Source organism: Ixodes scapularis, unplaced genomic scaffold, assembly GCF_016920785.2.
Source record: "Ixodes scapularis isolate PalLabHiFi unplaced genomic scaffold, ASM1692078v2 PGA_scaffold5__190_contigs__length_132052651, whole genome shotgun sequence".
Lineage (NCBI taxonomy): Eukaryota > Metazoa > Arthropoda > Arachnida > Ixodida > Ixodidae > Ixodes > Ixodes scapularis.
In genome coordinates, this window is record NW_024609880.1 from 126206748 (window position 1) to 126229313 (window position 22566).

Sequence of the window (22566 nt, forward strand, 5' to 3'; positions counted from 1 at the left end):
AGTCGTAGCGCGATAGGTGAAGAAACCGAATTTTGCGGTCGATTTAAAGAGCCTGGCCTCTCCTTGAATCACCCTGTATACACCTTTCCAAGAAACACTTGACCCCAGGGGCAGCAAGCCGTTTTCGAGCCCGTTCACAGGGCTAGGCTCTCACCGGCGTCCCTGTTAACCCTAACCGAGTGGACTGTGATTTCGGTAGGCGCAGTTTCAAACACTGCTGGCGCCTAAATTCTGGTCTTTTCCCGCTGTATTTTGTGTTTCATGGTGCATGTATTTTTCCGAGGTCATTGAGAAAGCATTGTACCACATTAAAAAAAAAAAGACCTATAAACTATTTTTGTTGGGTACGCGCGCGAGAGAACGAATGCGACTGGAATGTATAGTTGTAGTTCTCTGTTGTCTTTTACAATAAGTCTTGACGGCGCCGCGCGATTCGCCGCATGTCAAACGACAAAGCGCTTAGCTGTCGAAAATAATTTACTATAGAAGATAGCCGAAAGGCATGCATTTTCAAGCTCAAAAATAACGTGTTTACCGATGGACAGGACACGGTCATTCAATTTAGCAAGTGTTAACGTTCGAACAATGCATTGTACGTACCACACGATGCAGCGTTATCTGAAAATAATTTATTTGAGAAAGATCTCAAATAACACAGTCACAGTCGACGACAGTCACATCTTGACGATCGAACGGAATCCAAGATAACTTCGTTTTGGGGCACGTTTTGCGGAGAGCTTCCTTTTTTCACAACAGCACAAAGGCAAAGAAGCGAACGCGACTGACCTGTTTCCTACCCCAGCCCGGAAAACTATGTTTGGAGATGACTGCGGATTCTACGCGGATTATCTCTGGGAGGGGGGAGAGCAATGCTCGGAAAATCGCGTCGAGGGCCGTTCGTGAATGTCGAGCAGAAAAGCTTGAATGGGAGGCACTTACCAACCTTATTTCTCACAATGGAAGATAACACAGAAAGGGTACGCAGCACGCATAAAAAATTAAGTGGAAACTTTCGGGAGGTGCCAGAAAACGTCAAATACAAAACCGCAAAAACGTAGAGAGAGAACCGCTCTGAGCGGGTCTTTACAGTCCAAGAGAGTGGCAAAAAATTTCTAGCTGATAGAGGGCGCGAGAGTCGCACCAGCCGCACCAGTATCATAACATGGCGGCGGCCTAGGTGCGTTTTTTGGAAAGGTGTATACATAGTCAGAGTTCTGGGGTCTTTTCGGCTGTATACCGCCGAGTAGACCCCAGATGAGTGAGAAAGCCAAGATCTGACGTCTTTTCCAAGAACTGTCGCAAGAGCTAATCTCTATTGTAGCTCCCCAATTTCCCTCCACCGTGCCCAACTTCGCATCCAAATAACAAATATATGAGGAGCTTGTCGAAGCACAAATTCTCAAGAAGCCTTCGGAACAACTTCCTGCAGTGCATCTTGGATCACTCGCCAACACGACAGTGGCGAGTGAACGACTCCCTAAAATGTATCTTGGATCGTTCACCGACACTGTAATGTCGGTGAGTGATCCAAGATACGCTTCAGGGAGTTGTTCAAAAGTTTTTTTTTACAGCGGAGCTGTTAAGGGCTAGTTTTCCCAGGATCGTCCGCCCCCGCAAAAAAATGTCGACACAAAACTCTGGTTGCCGCCGTCGCTCATAGATGGCGGTAGCTGTACAGTGTTGTGTTTGCCGGTTGTCCGCTTTCCGCCGTCGCTCATAGATGGCGTAGCCTATCAGCCTTTTTACTCTGGCTTGCCGACTTGCGGCCGGCCATTGCTTCATTACCACCATAGTAGAGCTTCGCCGGTCTTCCTTCTTCACCAAATTGGAAAGGCACAATTTTTTTAAATTAATTATTTGTGCTTTGACATGCTCCTTAAATTTTCGTTATTCAGATGCGAGCTTGAATACTGTGGAGGGAGCTCCTCGAGCATAATAAGCCAGATCCAGGTTGAAAGGCTATAACCTATCAACCTTGATCTGCCACATTATAATCGAGGAGCTCCAATCCTTCCTTGGACGCCTATATGAGTCATTCCCGCTTCCTGAGTCATCCAGTGAGCTCCAAGACATCCATTCCACTAATCGTGACCAACTCGGTACTGAATTAGATCCTTGACACGCATTCCTCCCAAGAACGCTGTGAGCCCACCAAAAATTCCCAACTCCATACGGTGCATCACAAAGGCAAACTACTCAAGCTCATCGCCGTAGTGACATTTGGAGAACTGGCGACAACCTACTCGCATGTTTTTACTGCCATACTGCTGAACACATCCTCGGATATTGCCGACGCCGCATTGATGACACTAATGCCCGCGACATCACAGCTTGTCGAAACAGGTGCAACAGCAACTCCGAGGATCACCATTTCTTCTACGACCACCTTCGCGTTTAAAACTCTGCTTTATGCCACTTCCCGATAATTCACAAACCCTGTATTAATAGCACAAATGATAGACACCTTGTTCATGGCCGTTCGTCAACCCCTATAGTGCATACTTTATCTCGCCGTGGTCGATCACTACCCGTTGCCGCTTGGTTTACCCTTTATTTGACACCCTCCTTTCCACCCCAAAGCAGTTTAACAAAAAATTAAAGACGTTTACAATTCTCTGTAATGCCGTATCAGAGCGCAGCTCTTGGGGAGGAGGAGGGTAGTGTACGGAGGGGACGGTATGCCCCTCCGTACCCTCCTCAGACACGGCACTCCCCGGTCTATCATCGCGGATCGCGGTACATCATTTGTTGCAAACCTACTTTAGGACGTCTTCCGCCTTGCTAGCACAATTCGCGACAATTCTATTGCCTATCCTCCCCAAAGAAATCGACTGGCAGAACTCTTTAATCATACAGATGATTTCCATGCATGGTTGCAAATGACCACGACAATTGGAACATCAATTTGCTTTACATTACATCCCATCAATTCATCTACAGTTTTACAGTATTATCTACTATAAGTAAGCTAAAAATACACTATAAGTATAATTTGCGAAGCGCATCATGAAAGTACAAAGAAAGTATACATTTAGTGTGTTTCTTTTTCCCCAGAAAGAGCTGGTTCAGTGCAAGTTCTGTACCACAAAACGTTGTTCTTTGTTTAGCCAATTCTCCGCGCTCAATTTCACTTTGTTTACGTTGAAATGTACGTTAACACATCTTAAACATCTATTAAATGCAACGTAGAGGTAGCCCAATCCGACAAGGAAAGGGAGCGTTTTGGAAGCTTTGAGAGCGACAGATACGCTCCGAGAAAACATTTACGGTCTTTATCTTTTCAAGGAGGCAACTATTTTACTCAAAGATCTACAGTCACTTATAGCTTTAAGACGTACCATATTTTAATATTTACCAAATGCGCGAGTGTGCTTGAAATCTTGCTTACTCAAAAAACAGGTTGGTTCGCGAATCTTCAATGCATCTCTCTTCTGGAATCGGCTAAAGGGGGGGGGGGGGGGGGGGAGGGAGGGGGTGATTGTTTCCTTAAACATTTATACTATGTCAAGGAAAGGAGGAAAAAAATTACACACGCGCACCCCTTTCCCCTAATTGCAGCGAGTTTATTTAATGTATAACCGTCCATAATTTCACGGACCTTATTTGCTTGCAATCATTTGCAATCATTCGAAATGTACTATTAGACCTACATACTTGCCTAATGTTGACCCGTGAAGGTAGTTAAACAAGTTTAAATTACTCAACCCGTTTACCACTTTGCACTTACCGTTTTTAATCCATTCAATAGTACTTTCTACGCCTCGTACGTCTTTATGAATAAGAGCTGTTCCGGTGTAGGTCTCACTGAAATGTTATGTATTGTTAGGGTTTTGGGATACCTTGGAAATCTTTAGCAGCATTTAACGCTCTTCTACTCACTTTACTGTGAATGATGCATTATACTTTGTAACTTCATAATGAATTGCGATCTTAGGAAACACCGCTGTTACATTTATAGAAACACAATCGTATGGAGGATGACTTGTTCCAAGCATGAGGTAGTATACTCCTTCATTTCCAATGGCCTGCAATAATAAGAATAATAAATTAAAATTTGCGCAGTATTTTGTTTTTAATTAGGCCTGTACGTTTAGTGCGTTGTGCGTTGGCTGCTTGTGAGTTGCAGATCGAATTGGGACATGAAACATGATATTTGCGTATTTCTTCCTGAAAAATATAGTACTATGAACTGGTTAAAATGCGATATATGTCGGATCCAGTATTTGTTTTTGAATAACCTAGAAGTGCCGTGTATTACGTGCGTGTTCGCCGTGTATGGCGAACACGACCTATTGAGCCCAAACAACGACAGATGCAACCGGAGACAAGAGAAGGGGGGGGGGGGGGGGGGAGAGAGATAGAGCCGGGGTGGTGAACCAAGGAGTAGCACGGGACGCCTGGAAGCAACACACTGGGCGCGGTAACAGACCAAAAAAGAAGCTTTTAACACCAACCGGTTGTATCCTAAACAGTTAAGATATATCTTTGCATTATTCATGGGCGTACCAACCCAGGGGGGGGGGGGGGGGCAAGGCATGTGTTTATTTGCCCCCCCCCCCCCCCCCCTCCCCTGAAACGGTCGCCACTGGGCAGGGCAAACACTGGCCGGCGGCGCCCAAAACATACTAAGGGCACCGCCGCCTGACCCGCGCGGGCATATTTTTAACGCGCAAGAAATACTAACCCTAGCAACGGCGCTCACGCCGGATTGGCTGGTTCGTGGAGATAGGCGCTGCCGCCGTCAGCATAGGCAGCGGATATAATGCGAGTTTCCGAAGCGGTAGCGTAACTTAGTGATAAGATGTCTGTCTCATACGTATCAGACCCGGGTTCTATCCATGGTGTGGGCTTATTTCTTTTATTTTTTTTCCTCGAACATCTTGTTTTGTCAAGGCATGTTGGCAATACTTACGACTTTTTTTTTTTTTTTTTTTTTTTTTTTACGATTAACACTAAAAAAAAACTATTGTTGTTGACGAAACATCGTTGAACTAAATGGTATGGGACTCTACTCTTGGAACTGCATGGGGGACAGCGGGGCTTAGGTTGCCGACTGGGGGGGGGGGGGGGGTGCTAAGCGGGTTAGTACTTTTGTAATTAGCAGCCACACACTGTCGCCGCGGAGAACGTGGGCGCGGGGGGTGGGTTAACGCGCTACGAGTGATACACGTGCCGTCCCGAATCCGAAATTTAAGCTCCCGCGCGTTGCCAAGCAGCCAATCTGGCGTGAGCGTCGTTGCTAGGGTGTCTATCGCCTGCGCCGTAAAAGGAGCCAGTGACCAAAGCGCCCGGGTGCGCATACACAATTGGCTCTCTCCCCCTCCCTCTCTTTTACAACGCCTACACACACACACGCCGTAAAAGTTAGTGATGGACCGAATCTGCCGAACTTCAGATTCGTCAAAGTTCCGCACATGCCGAAAGTTTGAAGGAAAGTTCGGCAAAGATTCGGCAAAAATTTGGCGAATGTCTGCGCACGCGCACGAACGCGACGGGGCCATGGATCGCAAATGGACGCCGCGCAATCGCGCGGTTACCATTGCACAGTTTTAGTACGACCAGCGGTTACGGCGAGGTGTGGAGTAGGCGACAAGGTAGCTGTGCGTTTGTGAGCTTTTGCGAGTGTGGTTCTCTTCAATATTTTCTGCCTCGAGAACAGAAGATAGACCAGTAATTTACGCAGTCCACTGCGCGAGTGACAAATGACACGGTGCATTCTGGATAACGTGATTTTCATTTGACCTTTCCATTGATGCAACGAGGTAGTTGAACCATTGAATGACAGCTGACAATTACGCTCAGTTTGCGCAGCACACTGCCGTCAAACGGGGGCAGAGTCACGAGAGCTTGCCAGAATGTATGGGATGCAGCTGGCATCCTCGTCATAATGTGACACATGTTTCCTCCCTTATTTTCTTTCCTTTTTACGTACTTTCTGTAGTTTCTATATTCTGTACATTTATTTGTTTGTTTTGTTTTTTTCTTATATGGTGGCGGGCTGGCAGCAGACATGTACAAGTTACTAAAAATAATTAAGTTAAGTTAGTGCGTATTAGCCTCAAAAGTAAATTGAGTAGAGTAGAATTTACTCAAATGGAAAGTAATTCAGTAAAATACTAATTACCGTAAAAAAGTTGTGAATTCCTTTTGAAGTTACCTTTATCTTTTTTTTATGCTAACAAGGAAGTACTTACATAGGTTTTGATGCGTTCGCAAAATCCTGCTAGCCGAATATCAAGCGGCTTGTGTTTTCACGGAAACGCTTTAATAGCTGGTTCTACTTCTGCATGCCTAATTGTTGTGTACTTCTTTTTTGTCAAGGATGTACTGCGAATGTATCATTTCACCTTTGAGGTTTAGCACTGCCTGAGCTTGATTATACAGAGAGTGTTTGATGGCTTACAGTGTTGCGTAAAGCACGTCTAAAAACTACTTGGAAGTACAAAGTAAATGAGAGGTTATGTACTTCAAGTAAAGTAGTAAGTACACTGGGTACAATGTACTTGAAGTGAAGTACTAAAAATACGATGCACTTCCCAAGTAAAGTAAAACACACTCTTTCAGAATGCCCTTTCATCCCTATACAGCGTTTTTTTTTTTTTTTTTTTTTTTTAACTGACCGGTATGGAGGAGGAATCGGAGGTGCATCAGTTTATTTTGTTTTGTTTTTGGAAATGGCGGCAACTAATACGCCATAGAGTAATTATTTTTTTCTCGCTGACGAACCATTTAACGCAATCAACTTATAAGGCACTTATTTGTATCGGTCTTATAGCCACCCTTTCTTCACTCAGAGAAATGACCAGATGACGTCTCGAAAGACAGCACGAGCTATACAGGAGCACCAGATTAACTTCAGGGCGGGTGCTGCACTTCGTTACTTCCTTTGATTGAGAATGTAGTGTGTATACCTCCTGTAGTGGGCAAGAATTCCTACATTGGGGAGAAGCGGGGACAAGCCCTTTCTTCAAATGCGTCATGCCTCCTTGAGCTTCGGGATACAAAGAAACGCCAGCCTCCGCCGCTAATTCCCACAGTTACTCGGCATTTCTTGCGTCGTGTCTGTTCGCTCCCCGCGCCTCGTAGCAGCGTTGTTGCAGTGGGGGGCTCGTTAAAATTTTGGGGGTTTCGGACTATCCAAATAACTTTCTTCCTCCCCCCCCCCCTTTTTCTACGCCACATGCTTGCCCGGGCCCTCTCCAAATATCAGCTGATCTGCCGACATCTTATCTCTGTTGATAGGCAAAACAACCACTAAAATTCGAAAGTAATTTGTAATTTGAGTAGAAGTCACTCGAAAAAGTAATTAAAGTAAACTACTGATTATCAGAATAGAAATGTAATTGAAAGTTACTAAACTACACAGAAAAGTAGTTAAACTACAGTAACTTGAGTAAAGTAGTTGAACTACGTACAAGTCTTGCTGGCAGGCGCTCTGCGTAATGGTTTTCACCATCTGCCTAGCCCCGCACACCACCACAATGGAATTCCAGTATGTGAAAATAAAATTATTATTATTACTATTATTATTATTATTAAAACACAAAACTATCATGTTCGACGTTGCACATCCAACATTCATAACTCTCTCCATCTTGCTAAACGTCCATGTGTGTCCTAACACCAGAAACCGGAATTTTAAATGTTAAAAAAGGCACGTTGCGAATATGAAACGCACAGATTTCATGCAAATCTCATGTCAAGTGACTCAAATCGAAAAGCATGCACATTTACAATATTGCTATTTCTTCTGATGAAGGCTCAGCAACCGTTGCATTCGTTTTCGCGCACAAAACGGTGGCTCCCAGAGAAAGTAAGAACGCAGTATATGCCTTTATTTTAACAATGTAAACACACTGGCAGGACTGATGAAGCCTCAAAATCAAAACTCTCGTAGCGTGATTCGTGACTGCGCCGGCTACTACCCAACCTCGTTGTCACGCCACTCTCTGCAAGCAAACACTAAAATTGCCAGTAAACACACAAAAGCGACATCGATACAATTATCTTGTAGAATATCACCTAATTTAGTCATAACTGTGTCAATAGGCACAATATGTTGTATTTATGCTAAGAAAAAGAAAAACCTTTTTTCGTCAGAAAAATGTAAAGATCAATGTTAAGTCTGTTAACAGTGTATTTTTGACAAATCATTGACAAATATTTAGAAAAAAATTAGCAAAAGTTGCGCCGAATTTTCGATTCGGAAAAAGTTCGGCCCATCGCTAGTAAAAATATGCGACCCAGGGGGGGGGGGGGGGGGGGGGAGGGGAAGGGGGGAGGGGGAGGGATGGTCTGGTTTGCCCCCCCCCCCCCCTCAAAAACAAGTTGGTACGCCACTGGCATTATTCCAAATTAACCGGTACATCACAATGGCGACGAAGATAGGAGTCATGCGACGAAGACAAATATAAACAACTGAGCGACATAGGAACAACGGAGACAGCGATAACGTTAATGACGCCCATCTCAAAACTAAAGAATGCCTCGCATCGGGCAAATTAAAGAGTTAGATCAGAAATCGGAATCATGGCCTTCGTACGTCGAAAAGATCGATGTCTTCTTCCTTGCGAACGACATTCCGGGTTTAAAGCGAGCCGATGTTCTTCTCTCTATCGTCGGACGAGAAATGTGCGGATTAATACGGAACCTGGCGGCACCTGTCAAACCAAGCATCAAGACGTACGTACAGATCGTTCAACTAGCGCAGAACCACATCGACCCGACACCCAATGGAGCGATTGAAGGGTACGAATTCCAAAACCGGAAGCAGCTGGAATCCGAAACTATCGCTGACTATAGCTGCGCTCAAACAGCTTTCACTGCAAAGCAGCTTCGGTGTTTCCCTCAAAGACCGACTTGAAGACAAGCTCATTGACGGCATTAAGGACGGAAACATTCTCGAAAAGCTGCTGGCTGAACCGACGCTGACATTCAAGGCAGCGGTGGATCTTTCCATTTCGATGAAAGTAGCCATGAAGGATGGGAAGGAAATAAGGAGCGAGACCGAACAAGGGCGGAAATACAAGACGTCACTTCTGGAAAAGGCGAGCCAAGGAAAAGGAAAATCTCGCACAAGCCGGACCCCATTTCACCGTTGCGGCAAAAGCAATCCCGACCCTGAACACTGCTTTCCAAGGAACAAGACTCGCAAAATGTGTGGTAGAACAGCGCACTTCACAATGGTTTGCCGTGACAGAAAACGAGATCAACAAGATTAAAGAAGAAAGAATAGACGAACCTTCACCAACCATGTCACCATACAGAACTCGGGAGACGATACTCTGTTTCATTTCAGCGACTCAAGCTAACCGAAACCTATCACAGTAACTGTTAAGATTTGCAACAAACCTCTTTAGAAAGAAACCGACACAGGTTCTCCCATGGCTGTGATCAACCTGGAAGCGTTTCAAGAAATTCTTCGAGACCTCCAGTTGAAAGCTTCGGGAATAACGCTGAAGCCGTATACCGGTAAGCCCATCGTTCCAGAAGGAATGGTTCAAGTGGAGATGCGGTATGACGTGCAAGTCAAGCGTCATGAAATCCAAGTGGAGAATAATGGGGGACCTCCCATACTGGAAAGGGCATGTCTCCAGGAATGTCAAGTGAACTGGGAGGACGTACACAACGTGCGTGCAGAAACCTTCACTCTCGCAAGTGTGCTACAGAAACACGATTCTCCGGAAGAACAGAAGGACCGCGTGGGGAAACTCTATGTGAATGGAGATTCTCGACCAAAGTTTCTGAAACCAAGGTCAGTTCCATATGCCTTCCGACAAAAGATCGAAAGGGAGCTTGATCGTCTTGAGAAAGAGCAATAATCGAGCCTTTTATGAGGAGTGAGTGGGCGACTCCAGTCGCTCCAGTGGTGAAGGCAAATGGACTAGTACGCATAAACGGGCATTACAAAGTTACACTTAACCCACCCTTGAAGCCAGATAAGTACCCACTACCGAAGACTGAAGATCTTTCTGTGAAGATTGCCCATGGGGAGTAGTTCACCAAGCTGGACTGCAAACAAGCCTACTTCCAGAACCCCTTAGCGGAAATGTCAGTAAATCTCACTGTGATCAACGCATACAAAGGGCTCTATCAGGTGCAACAAGAGCCATTCGGAATAACCATAGCATCGGCTATCTTCCAACGTGTCATCGAAGAGCTTGTGGAGAAATTGCCGTACACAGGTGCCTTCCATTATGACATCGTGGTAACTGGCAAGAACTATAAACATTTCTGCGAAACCTGGACATCGTACTGCAAAAACTCAAGGAAAGTGACCTTCGCTTGGAAAAGGAAAAAATGCTGCTTTATGCAGGAACCGATAGAGTACCTAGGTCATGTCGTACACAAGGAAGGAATCCACCCAAATCCTAAGAAGATGGATGCAATCCAACAAGCAAGGACGCGAAAAAAAAAAAAACCAAGGTCGTTTTTGGGACTGCTGAATACTACAGCAAGTGAAGAGAGAGTGAGTGTGCAGGCGAGCGGGTGATACGTCCCTTGAGACGTCCCTTTTTGTGTCTGTTGCTTCTACTAAAAAAATTCCAATTTCTTCCACCACAGTCTCAGATGTTATACTACAGTAAGTTCATCAGCAATACAGCCTACATTCTACATCCGCTACATGCACCGCTGCGAAAAAATCGAAGGTGGGAATGGTCAGGACCATGCCGAAGAGCCTTCCACGAAGTGAAGAAGCAACTCATCAAGCGGAGTCTGCTAATGCACTATGACCCTGCACTTGCTTTGGAACTGTACTGTGACGCATCGAGCCATCGCAATGGTGCAGCACTTCGGCACGTACCACCCAACAAGCAACGGAAGTCGATCGCCATCATGTCGAGAACGCTGTCCGAAGGAGAACGAAACTACTATCAGATTGACAAACAAGCACCGAGTCTTGTTGAAGGCGTAAATAAATTTCACCAGTGTTTGTTTAGACGCCATTTCACGCTATGGACGGACCACAAACCCCTCGTATAGGTCTTCAATCCCAGTGAGGGAACCCCGGACACGGTTGCAGCAAGAATGCAGCGAGGGAAAACCATCTTGTCAGGGTAGGATTTTGACATAAAGTGTGAGTCAACCGATAAGAACGTAGTCGCAGACATGCTGTCAAGACTCCCAATGTCTGACAAGGGCGATAAAGAATCAGAAACTACAAGAATCGACAAAATCAAATTTCTCCATCTAGGAATGTTTAAAACACTCCCATTGATACGCAAGCAGAACAGCAGAGAGACACGAAAGGACACCGTGTTGTCTAAGGTTTAAGGCTCACCATGGAAGGATGGCCGGAAGAACTAAATTTTGATGACCTCAAGCCTTACTTTCGTCGCAGAGTGGAACTAACCGTGGACTTCGACAGCTGGAAGAGATACGGACGCAAAATGACGTGAGCGCGAGCTCTCTACTCCTCGCTTCAAAGTCGGCCAGCAAGAGGTGTAGTACGTATCGCGCTTGTGATGTCAACAGTTCTTGCACAGTCAAGGGTACTGTAGTTGCAAACCTTGCCGCTTGGCGACGTCAACACGTAGCATTCTTGCCTAGTAGTAATATCCGAGGGCTGTACACACTATGGCCTCTAAATAGCTTGCCCGTAACATCATTTGCGGCCATGACGGTATTTTACGTGCCACGAGCGTTCGCTTCACCGTGGCAGTTTCACACCGGAAAAGTATGGCTCGAGAGAACCAGTAAGCAGAAATAAGCACTGATCTTTACTATAAGGCGCTGGACGGCGCTTAGTCGCGCTCTGAGTCGGGAGTGAGTGAAGCCACCGGAAGTTTGATCCTTGTCCTGGAAGTCGAGTGTCTGCTGGGTTTCATAGTGCATTCAGTTAATGTTTTGATGCACGCTTTCTTAAATTTCTACGTGGGTTTTAAAAATTCTTTTTAATATGCAGTCTTGGGAATGAGGCATTTAAACGTGAGGCATGTACACTTAATCAACTAGAATATCGGAATTCTCATACATCAAATGGCTTCCAAGACTTCTCCGGCCTGCATGAGCTGTTAACGCGCAACAAGCAGGCTCTCTTGATAAAACAAAAGCAAATAAAGCGTCTTGGACACTGGTTTGACCACCGCTCGTAAAAGTGGGAAAGTCTGTCAAGCGCTCACTTCCGGGACAAGCCGCTTACTTCCGGTGGGTTCAAACGTGTTCGCTCAATGCGCCATCCAGTCCTCTAGCGGAGATCAGTGGAGATAACCGTCAGTACAGCAATGGGTATATAGTTGGCCTTGACCGCTCATTCACACTGGAAGCGGATCCGCGTTCGCAAAGCGGTTGCGAACGCGGATCCGCTTCCAGTGTGAATGAGCGGTAAGAGAGGTCCCCGCATTGTCAGATCAAGCACCACCTGAAGTATGCTAATAACGGCGATCTCGATGGTGTGGGATGCTCGTTGCAGAAGGCCTGTGGAGCTGAGACAGCAGTCAATGCCACAACCACGAGAGATCGAGGTCGCTGTTTTGAAGCGTTGGTCCGTAGAGCGATCGAGCGCTCGCGCTAGAAAGGCACACCTCAAAGCCAGGAGCGCGGGCTAGCTTGCGCTTGTAGTTTTGGCTGCAATCTCAGCTTGAGCGCGTTCTCCGCCAAGTCACACTCAGGACTAAGTAACTCAACGAGAGAGCCATACTGCCGCGAACTGGCGCTGCTTCTTAGAGGCATATATGACGTGGCGGCATTCGAACGGAGCTTCACAGAACGCCACCAGCCGCAATCTCGAGCTCTGTTCATTCGTTTTAAAATTAGATTACTTAACTTCTCTGCCTGCAGCCATGGCAAACTAATCTAGGCAAGTGTTTCTGTGCGGCCGGCACAACATGGACAACATCTAAACAAAGAATAAAAGTGCAAGCATTTTGTTTCCGCACCCCTTTAATGTAGGAAACACGCGTCATCCTACCCTCGAGGCACCGAAAGCACGTTTTGAACGACTTGCATCGAGATCATGCGGGGATGACAAAGGTGAAAAGACAGGCAGGCCACTGGGTCTGGTGACCGGTTTTAGATCATGACATAAAAATGGTGATTCGAAGTTGTCGGCCGTGCCAGGACGTGAGCAGCGAGGCACCACAAGTTCCCGTATACCCGTAAAAATACCCCCCCCCCCCCCAAAAAAAAAAAAAAAAAAAAAAAAAAAAGCCAACGCTTGCATGCAGATTTTGCAGGACCCTTTCAATGAACAAGTTCTTGCTGATCATTGATGCATGCTCAAAAAAAAGTAGTAAATTTAGTGAAGTGCTTTTGCAAGGACGCTTATCACCACCTTCGTCACATGTAACCTTAACGTTTCATCCTGTTTTGTTGTTAATTTCTTTGATTATTGTGTGCAAAATAGTGAGAAATTTTCTTTCTGCATCTCCTACTGCCTGTTGAATAAAAATAAACGGAAAAGAACAAGCCTTGCATATTTTTTGTGTATGTGTCACTTTTGTTGTTTTGCTAGGTTTCTGCTGCTTTGCTGCTGGTCTCGCGTTTCAATGCTGGCTTGTGTGCGTTTCAACGCACATTAACCAGCATTGAAACGCGAAAACCAGCCGCAAAGCAGCAGAATCCTAGCAAAGCAACACGCAACACGGGCAAGAAAAAAGAGCTACAATATTTATTTTTAATTTAGGTGGCACAAGCTACCGCCCACCCACCCAAGCACAATGGCGCTGCTGTGCGGTTTTGGTTTCTCTGTGCCGACATGTTGATTTTCGTACAGCCCTCCGGGTACCAGGGGATTCAAATGGCGCCACGGACTCCCAGGGTGACATATCATTTCAGTACAATACACGCGCCCGTTCTTTTTCCCATGGAACCATGCTTGGCGGAACTGCACGCCATTGCAGCGGCTATCACATATACCGCCTCCGCAGCCTCTTTTACCTCGTCTAATCCCATCGCCTTCACCGACTCTATGGCCGCCTGCCGGGCGACTCATACACAACTCGCTTCCACTTGCCATCGCAGAACAAATGGAACGCGACCTACTATCACCCGTTGAGGTCGTCTGGATACCATGGTAATGGGGGCATGCCAGGCAACAAGAAAGCACACCTGCTCGCCCGCGAAACGCTCCACCGGGCACCCGACATCCCCGGATCTGCCCGGACGTTTCCCGTGGCCTTAGCTTCTCTCGAGTCATATAGACCAGCCCGTCGAGTCTTTCCTTCCCTTCACCCTCACCACACACGCCACCAAGGCACCATCCTCCGCAACGCCCAAAGTAATACCGTGCCACACGGGCAACTCGAATGCCGTTCACAAATTACAATGAATGACATTTGAACGATCGGTCAATCAGCGCGTCACACTCCGAGCGTGGGGCGTTCCACGCGCAACAGATCGCGAGCCGAATCTTCGATCATATGAATGTCATTCGTTGTAAATGGCATTCGAGTTGCCCGTGTGGCACGGGTATAACACGCTCCCCACCCCAGCCCGCGTCCACTTTCTACGAGGTCTACTCCGTGAGGATCCTCTCCTCTGCATCTACATTGGCGACCGCCCAAACACCCATCACATCTTATAGATCTGCCATCCCCCTCCCCCACGCCTCCATAACCCCCACCCCCTGTCCTTCCTTGCCCCCCCCCCCTCCTCCCCCCCCCCCCCCCCCAACCCCAAGTGGCTCACTACAGCCACCACATTATTTGATTAAGTTTACCTGGCTGCGTACATCCAGTTCTCTCTGGAGTATGCCACCAGAGGGGGCCTAGACTAAGGCCCCCTGTTCATATTCTTTGGGCCTAATAAAGTTTAATGTCTCCCTCTCTCCCAGGGCTTTCCAGTTCGCGTTCCATGGGCGGTATAGGAATTTTCACTCCTCTGGTAGTATAAGTACAACACGTGTGTCGTATGGGAGTTTGGTAGTGTTTACCGAAAGCCGCTTAGATCTTTGAGGTTGAGAAAAGTGGCTGGCCCAATTCGGAAATCGCCAAAGAATTCGTCATTCCGGCATAGGCTGTTCGACACTGTCCCCCGTTTTGCAGAGCAAGAAGTTTCTCGTGCAAAAGATGGCGCGCCCGCGACCCGAAGATGAAAGATCGCCAATAGCGTATCCACACCTCTGAGTGAGGAGGTATCGTACTGCGATCTCTTGTATGGTGGCGTCAATTGTAGGGCGAGGCTTCTCTTTTTTTTTCGATTGCCGTACTGTTGCCTATACTTGCGTACATGGTGCCATTGAGGTGTCAGTGTATTTGGCGCAGTCGAAACTGTTGAACGTAACATCCTTTCCATGAGGATTTCCGCTGGAGAGAGACTTTCTGGGCCTGCAGTTCTGTGGGCTAGAAGAGCCTGTGCTACATTGGGTGATTTGCTCAGAAGATTTCTGGCTGTTTGTACAGCTCGCTCAGCCTCTCCGTTACTTTGAGCGTAGTGATGACTTCGTCACCAGTTTGACTCCTCATTCGTTCACAAACCGCCGAAAGTCGTTCGATCGAAACGGAGGGCTATTGTCTGAAAGTAGTACTTCTGGGCATCCATGTCCCGCGATTATCTGGCTGAACACTTTGAACACTTTTGCTATGTGTTCGGTGTTTGTTCGTGAACGTTCTTCCAGCTCTATGAACTTGGAGTAGTAGTCGATGACTGCTATGTACTTCTTTCCATTGAGCTCGAAAATGTCTCTTCCGAGTTCTTGCCACGGGCGAGCGGGTAAAGGAGTCTGCAGCAGAGGCTCTGTGGGTGGTCGTCGATGTTGAATGCATGTTTTACATCGGCTGACGTAGTCTTGTATCTGTTTGCTGATTCCGGGCCACCACGCAGAATCTCTTGCTCATGCTTTGCACCGAACGACCCCCTGATGTCCACAGTGAAGTCGCTCTGATACTTCTTTTTGGAGGCTCCGTGGGATAACAAGCACATCATTGCGCATTAGTAGGCCCTGTGTAGTGCCCAGCTCTGCAGAAAAGCTAGCAAATCCCTTCATGCCCGTAGGAAGCGCTTCTCTCCCCGGCCACTTTTTTTCGCAGTGCGTCATTACCCTTAACGTGCATGGGTCTTTTTCAGTTCGAACCTCAGTCCGTCCGAAAATGAGACAGACACCGGGAGTAGGTCGAGCGTGAGCTAAAATTAACTGTTGGGCTAGTTGGTTAAACATCTTAATTACAAAAGCGCAAAGGACAAGGACAGGACAAAGAATGAACAGGACAAGCGCTTACTAACAACTGATTGTTTAATGCATGATAAGAGAAGGACGAAAATGAGAGGAGATTTAATAATTAAAATTCCAATTGTTTTCCCACGTAAAATGATTAAAACTTATTTGAGAAAAATTAGGACTGATAGAAAAATAAAATCAAAATAAAATCCAAAATCACTGATACTCAGCTGCGCGTCGACGGCACGACGTAGATCTCGTCCCGCGCTCCTGAGCCGACGCACCGACACGGCCGGCTCAGTCGCACGTGGAGTTTCCAAACAAAAGGTAAGTTGCACATTCTCTTTTTACCGCTGCACCTTGTAATTGTGCACCCAAATGTAGTGCGCTTTAGTGTGTATTTATAAATTTGCCGGGCCGAAAAGCGAATCCGACTGCTATAAATATGACGCGGTCAATACCGGCGCAGCGTGACTATATTCGTTTCTTGATGAGAGACAGATGGACAGATGGTATCCGCAAGCGGTCTAAGCTGTTAAAGCTAAGGTGCCTTTATGTGTACGCTATAGACGGACACGTTGTTTACAAACAAGACCGTGTTTGCCCACACCTTCGAACCCCTTTCGCGGAGGCCCCCTGTGCTGTGGCACGAAGCATGGAAACCCGTTTGTCGGTTGCGCAGAGGGAGCCGTGTACGTGATTCAGTTGTCATGCGGTAAAAAGTACATCGGGCAAACAGGCAGATGCCTAAGTGATAGGCTACGAGAGCACAATTTGAATGTTAATAATTACCGTGACGGTCGTCTTTCAGTTCATTGTCACGATTGTCGATGCAGGCCCTTGTTCAACACGTGCGCGATTCTAGCCAGGCACAAGGATAAGACGGTCAGGGAAATGATAGAAGCAGAGTTGATAAAACATTTTGGAGCACAATGTGTCAGCGTTGCCTCCATTAACCTGTTAGACAAAGAGATTGCGTTTTTGCGAGCGACGGTGAGGTGAAGCGGTTTGAGTGTATATATGTCCCCCCCCCCTTTTTTTTCTTCAAAAATAACAGTTAAACTAGCGCTCCGTGTTGTCTAGTCTCCTTTTTGTCCTCGTCTTAAGCGCCATCCTGACGTCGAATTCCGAGTACCAACTAGCCCAACAATCTGCATTGATTCAATTTTAAAGAATAATTTGAGTAGGGGAAGTAAATCACTGCTACAGATAAAGAGAACGCAAAGCCTTGAGGGAGATAGTGTCAATGCAAATGTCTTTTTCTAGAAGGTAATTTAACAGTTTTGGTATGGTATATCGCAACATTTGTGTACCATAGTTAGTAGAACAGTAGACAACCTTCCAATACTCCATGTGTCTAGTTAAGTGAACGTGTAGATTTGGTGTCAATGCCGCTAGAGTTGACAACGATTTATAATGTTTCCTTTTTTTTAATTTTAAACTCAGAATCAATCTGTATTCATAAAGGCTATGAATTTTTACTAAGCTAAACTTCTTAAACAAACTGCCTGTATGGAAATCATAAGGCTGGTTGCATATTATTCTAACCATTTTTTCTACAGTAAAAATAAATTTTGCAGGTTTGTGAATGTGGTGTTACCCCAGACGAGGTTGCAGTAACTCAGATGAGAATGGAATAAAGAATTGTAAATTAATACGCCTCGCAAGTGGGCTCATTTTCGTATTCTGCGCATGAGAAAGGAAGTAGCGGTGACGTTAGAACGCCGAGCCCTGATTGGCTGATCGCGACTTCCAATCTGAGAGTCGTCTGCTCCTTTGCAACGCCGTCTACTCACAACATCGTCTGCGTCTGTCTTACCTTTCCTGCGACTTTCGGAAGTGCAGGTCTTTACGAGCGAGCTCAACTTCGCCTTTTAGAGAGGGCCGACGAAATAACTCGAGCGGTACGTTGTTTTTGTCTAATAACTAGCAGACGCGCATCAAGGAGGGAAATCAAAGGACTCACCGGCAAGGTGTCCCGAGGCGCCGAGGTTTGTTTGCTAAGAACCGAGAGTGAGCGTGTTAGTGTCCGCAAGTTCCTTCCCAAATACTTTTTCCCTCCTTTCGTGTGCGGCGAGACCCCTCATTTTGTAACGGCGTCGGCGGGTTGGCGCAGTTAACGTCGTCTGCTTTACGTCTGCTAGTCAAAGCGATGGCTGCTTTACCTTTACTGCGTCTGTCGAAGATTCACCGGCGAGAGTCACCGTTGCCTCGGGAAAGAAGGAGATAACAAGAGGAAGAAATTGACCTCTTAATCTAAAATTGAGGTCAGCGATCAAAGTATAATACGGGAAGGGTTCACAAGGGTCGTGCGGGCATATTCCATTCAGCACGCCAGCCGGTCGTCGGCAGACGGTCGCCGAGTCGCGGAGTGCCTGCTAGGCCTAACTGCGGAGCTCGCTTCGTCGGTGTCGGTGGAATCGTGGCCGTTGGAGGTTTTCCCGGGTGTTTGTGGATCCAGCGTTCTTGTTCGTCGTGGTCTGTTTCAAGTACTTTTTCCTTGCTGCTTGAAGTCGGGACGCGTGAGAAGCGCACGTAGAAAAATAAACGTCCGTGGATCGTCGCGACCGCGACGCTGTCGGCCATGCTGATTTGATCGTAAAAAGTGCGTAAGACAGCTTCGGAGCTGTCCTAGGATTTCGTCGTAACCTGCGCAAAACTTGCGAAAATTTCGTTTCGTGAATGCGAATTTGTTCTTAAGTTTTGTCTTACGCATATTTCTGGCGTAAGATCGTCCGAAAGTCGCAGGAAAGGTGAGACAGACGCAGACGACGTTGCGAGCAGACGACGTTGCAAAGGAGCAGACGACGCTCAGATAGGGGGTCCCGATCAGCCAATCGGGGCTCGGCGTTCTGACGTCACCGCTACCCCCTGCGCAAGAAGCAGACGAACTTGCCCTCCGCATAGCTTCCCACTGACTGGGAGTGTTTTGCCGTTACAGAATGTCAAACCTATGATGGTTGATAATTTTGCAAGTTACTGGTTAATGTCACTGTCCCACAAAATATGTTCCGAAAATATGACTCGAAGACTTTTAAAATTATTAACGATTTCAATTGGCGTAGCATCAAGCACAATGCTTCTCGTTAGAGTTACGCACTTATTCTTGAGTCGAAAAATAGTAGCTTTAGTGTTATCAGTATTAATGTTTAAGCAGTTATCTTTTGCCCATGCCCCAAATTTGAACGAAGTGTCATTGGCGATTGTGACAAGATCATCGCTATTATCTGAATAAAAAAATAGGCTACTGTCGTCAGCATATATGACAAATTTTGCAGGGCTTATGTTTACAATGTCAATAATGTACATATTAAATAGAAAATAAATATATCCTCGCATTATCCCAAATTAACCGGTACATCGCAGAAAGTATTAGTTATTTTTGTTCTACTTTTTAAGAAAAAATTATTTCCTGCGCAAAAGTGCAGAAGATGAAAGCTGATAAGGTAAATACCGTAAAAAGGATATAGAGTCTCTTTTATATCGCTTGTTCTCCGTCAAACGTGCACAAAGATCGGCTCGGGTTTATACCCGTTTTATTAATGTTTTTTTTTTTCTGGAGGGTTGTCACAATTAGTATGATTTCTATGGGGGATATTACAAATGTGCGGCAGGACTCCTTATGGAGGCAGACGGTCATGACATTGAGTTAACGACAAAACATATCATATATGAAAGAAGGTACTCACCTCCCAAGCATTTTCAAAGGCTCCGAGCTGTACGGACCGCTGCCAGTATTCGTCTATGAAACGATTTTTACCCACCAAATGCACCCCGATGAGTGTGGCGAACAAACGAATAAGATATACAAGAAACTCCATCTTGGGGCTGGCCTCGGACACTTTGACGATAAGATTCTTCTCATCTATCATCAGGAGTACATTTATATGCACCGACGGTTACATTTCGCAACTTCGTTCCCAGTTAAAACAGACAAAAAGAACTAAGCTGCATCTTATTTTATTCCTTATAATTGTTGGCGTTCTTGAAACATCGCATCCTCTAGAGCTCCTGAGTCATGTCGAATATATTTATTTTATTGTAAAGCGAGAGAAGAAAAGCGAGTTCATGCAAAGGATTGTGAACTTATATAACATTTCTTCGTAGACTGTCGTAGCTTTAATTAAGGTAGAAAAATAAAGCAAAAATAAAAGTTATTAACTAAGGGAATTTTCGGAGGCCCATCTAAAGCGCTATTTTGCTTAACACTACGACAAACCCACCTACCGTGGTCAATTCCTGAACCTGTGCCCGCGTTGCCTTGGCTGCAATCGCGCAATGCACCCCGGTCTGGTGCGGACCAACGTGGCTGGCCCGAAATCGAGCATGTCTATCTCATGGTGAATTCCACTCGTAGATCCGGAGCGCTTTTCAAAATCCGCTCCGTGGGACCCGCTCCGAATCGACGAGCGGAAGATGGACTCGCCTTTCTGGAGCGAAACCCCCCCGGCGAGACCAGCCATGAGCGGGGCTCAGGGCTGGTCTCGCTTGTTCTTGCCCGCAGTGGAAACAATCGCGAACAATGGCATTCTTCTTATTTGTCGTTTTTATTAGTGAAGTTTGTCGGCTATGCGCCCACGTGTATGCACTGGACCAAAAGATGCGTCAGAGGGGAGGCTTCTCGCAGCTGCAACTCTCGAAACAATACTGGCGCCGCGAACAAAGTGAAATGGCTATGCCGTATTTTCAAGAGTATTCGCACGAAGGAGAAACCTGCCACGTTGCTCCGCGGAGCGCGCATCACGTCATATATTTGCGTGATCCCTTCTTGACGCCTCGTGGCGCCGTCCTCCTACTTGGCGGAGACTTGGCGGAGACGCGGATGGTTCGTTGTTCGTTCTTTCAGCACAAGTTAGGAAATATATAAGCGCCACCGGGATGCTGGAGAGCCTTTTACACACTCTACATTCCTTTTCATTTGCTTAGAATCGTCGCTGGTTTTTACGTACCAGGTATGGAACAGAGGTTTGGGCCTGAAATATCGCGGAGTTTAACATGGCTCACTGGCAAATAAAAAATTTGTAACTGAAGCAATCACACTTTTACAGTGTTAATGAAGGTACATACTATTCGTCACGACCCTAATAACAAAGGGGATCTATGTCACTTTTCCGTGGAAGAGACAAAATGAACAGGTTTTTTTCGATAGGAATGCACAGGGGCGCCGGAAAAGTAGACTGGTTTTGTGCTTCGATATGCCTCCCGGAAGTCGCATATAGGCACAAGGGTCAGTTGAACTCTTAGCGTACATTATATAATAACTCTATGCCATCAAGCAGTGGCCAATATGGCCAGGGTTACACACGGTGCTTAAGGCAAAGTCAGACGCGTGAACCCGTTGATCAAGGTTAACGCACTTGCCAGGTTCACAGGCGGCGAGCTAGCGAGCAGTGCTGTTGATCAATCTGTTTCCGTGAGAGGCGGGTTAAGGTTGTTACAGATGTTCCCTCCGTGATTCTGCCAAAGTGCTCGCCGCTCACGCCTACTATCTGCTCGCCGCTCGCCGGTGTTATCGACGTAGATCGGGAGGGCTGCTGATGTTCCATTTTTCATGGTTCGTTCTTGGGAGCAGTTACGGGTTATACTGCGTGCCTTTCTCTGGCGCCTGCGCTTACGAGTGACATGCGGCACGGCATATCGCACTATCGCCTCTCTCAACATATGAATTTGAATACAAGAAGTAATAGGCTGTGATTTCCCTTGTGTCATGTCTCGTTTCGATATTGATAGGCGTTACTAAAACTTCGACTCTTTTTCGCGTCTGCATACTGCCGCGCACGCTCTTGTCCGCTGCAATACGGAACCGTATCGCATTTGCCTTTTGCTGATTTCACATGCCACGAAATTCTACACTGCGATCCCGCCAACGCCTGGTCGAGAAAATACCAAACATCCCGAGTATTGCGTCTCGCACAAGAAGGGTATTTAGCCTACGGACAAGAGCGCGGCGAAGCCTCGCATCGCGAAGTTTTCAATGTGAATGATTCTACCATGAATTATTTTGTAACGATTGTGCGACCGCCGAGAAACTGCTATAGTCAGTGACAGGTTCAGAAAAGTTTTGTGGCTGGGAACGAGGAAACAGACGGAATGCTGAAGAGAGGGGAGGTTTCCTTCTCTCCTTTCCACTATTCCGTCTGCTTCCTTCACTATTTTCCAAGATTTCAAGCGTGTTTTGAAAACAGAAAAATCATGTATCACCACGACTGCGAGTAAGGTATCACCACAACAGCAGATAAGGTATCACTACGGCGGTGTTACGTATGACGTCACGACGGCGAGCTCGTGGTGGTGCATGATACCACGTGACGGGCTCCTCGCAATCAACGAGTACGAAGAACTCAATGAACTACACGCACCTTCGGAAGAAGCAAAACGAATCTAAACCTATTATTAAGACGTACTGCTCAAACACTTCATTCCTGAAAACATTTATCTTTTCTTGATCATACTGATAAAGCCGGGGAGCA

At 46.4% G+C, this 22566-nt stretch overlaps 1 protein-coding gene across 1 annotated transcript in view; it reads right to left on the bottom strand.

Moving 5' to 3' along the window:
- Positions 1–19917, bottom strand: part of LOC115332837 (male-specific histamine-binding salivary protein-like) — a 29059-nt gene extending 9142 nt beyond the window's left edge. The window contains exons 1-3 of the mRNA XM_029995328.3: positions 19786–19917; positions 3880–4025; positions 3728–3804 (exon numbers count right to left, since the gene is read on the bottom strand). Of these exons, the coding sequence (XP_029851188.3) occupies positions 3728–3804; positions 3880–4025; positions 19786–19917 (355 nt within the window). The remainder of the gene's footprint in view (positions 1–3727; positions 3805–3879; positions 4026–19785) is intronic.
- Between the last annotated feature and the right edge of the window lie 2649 nt (positions 19918–22566).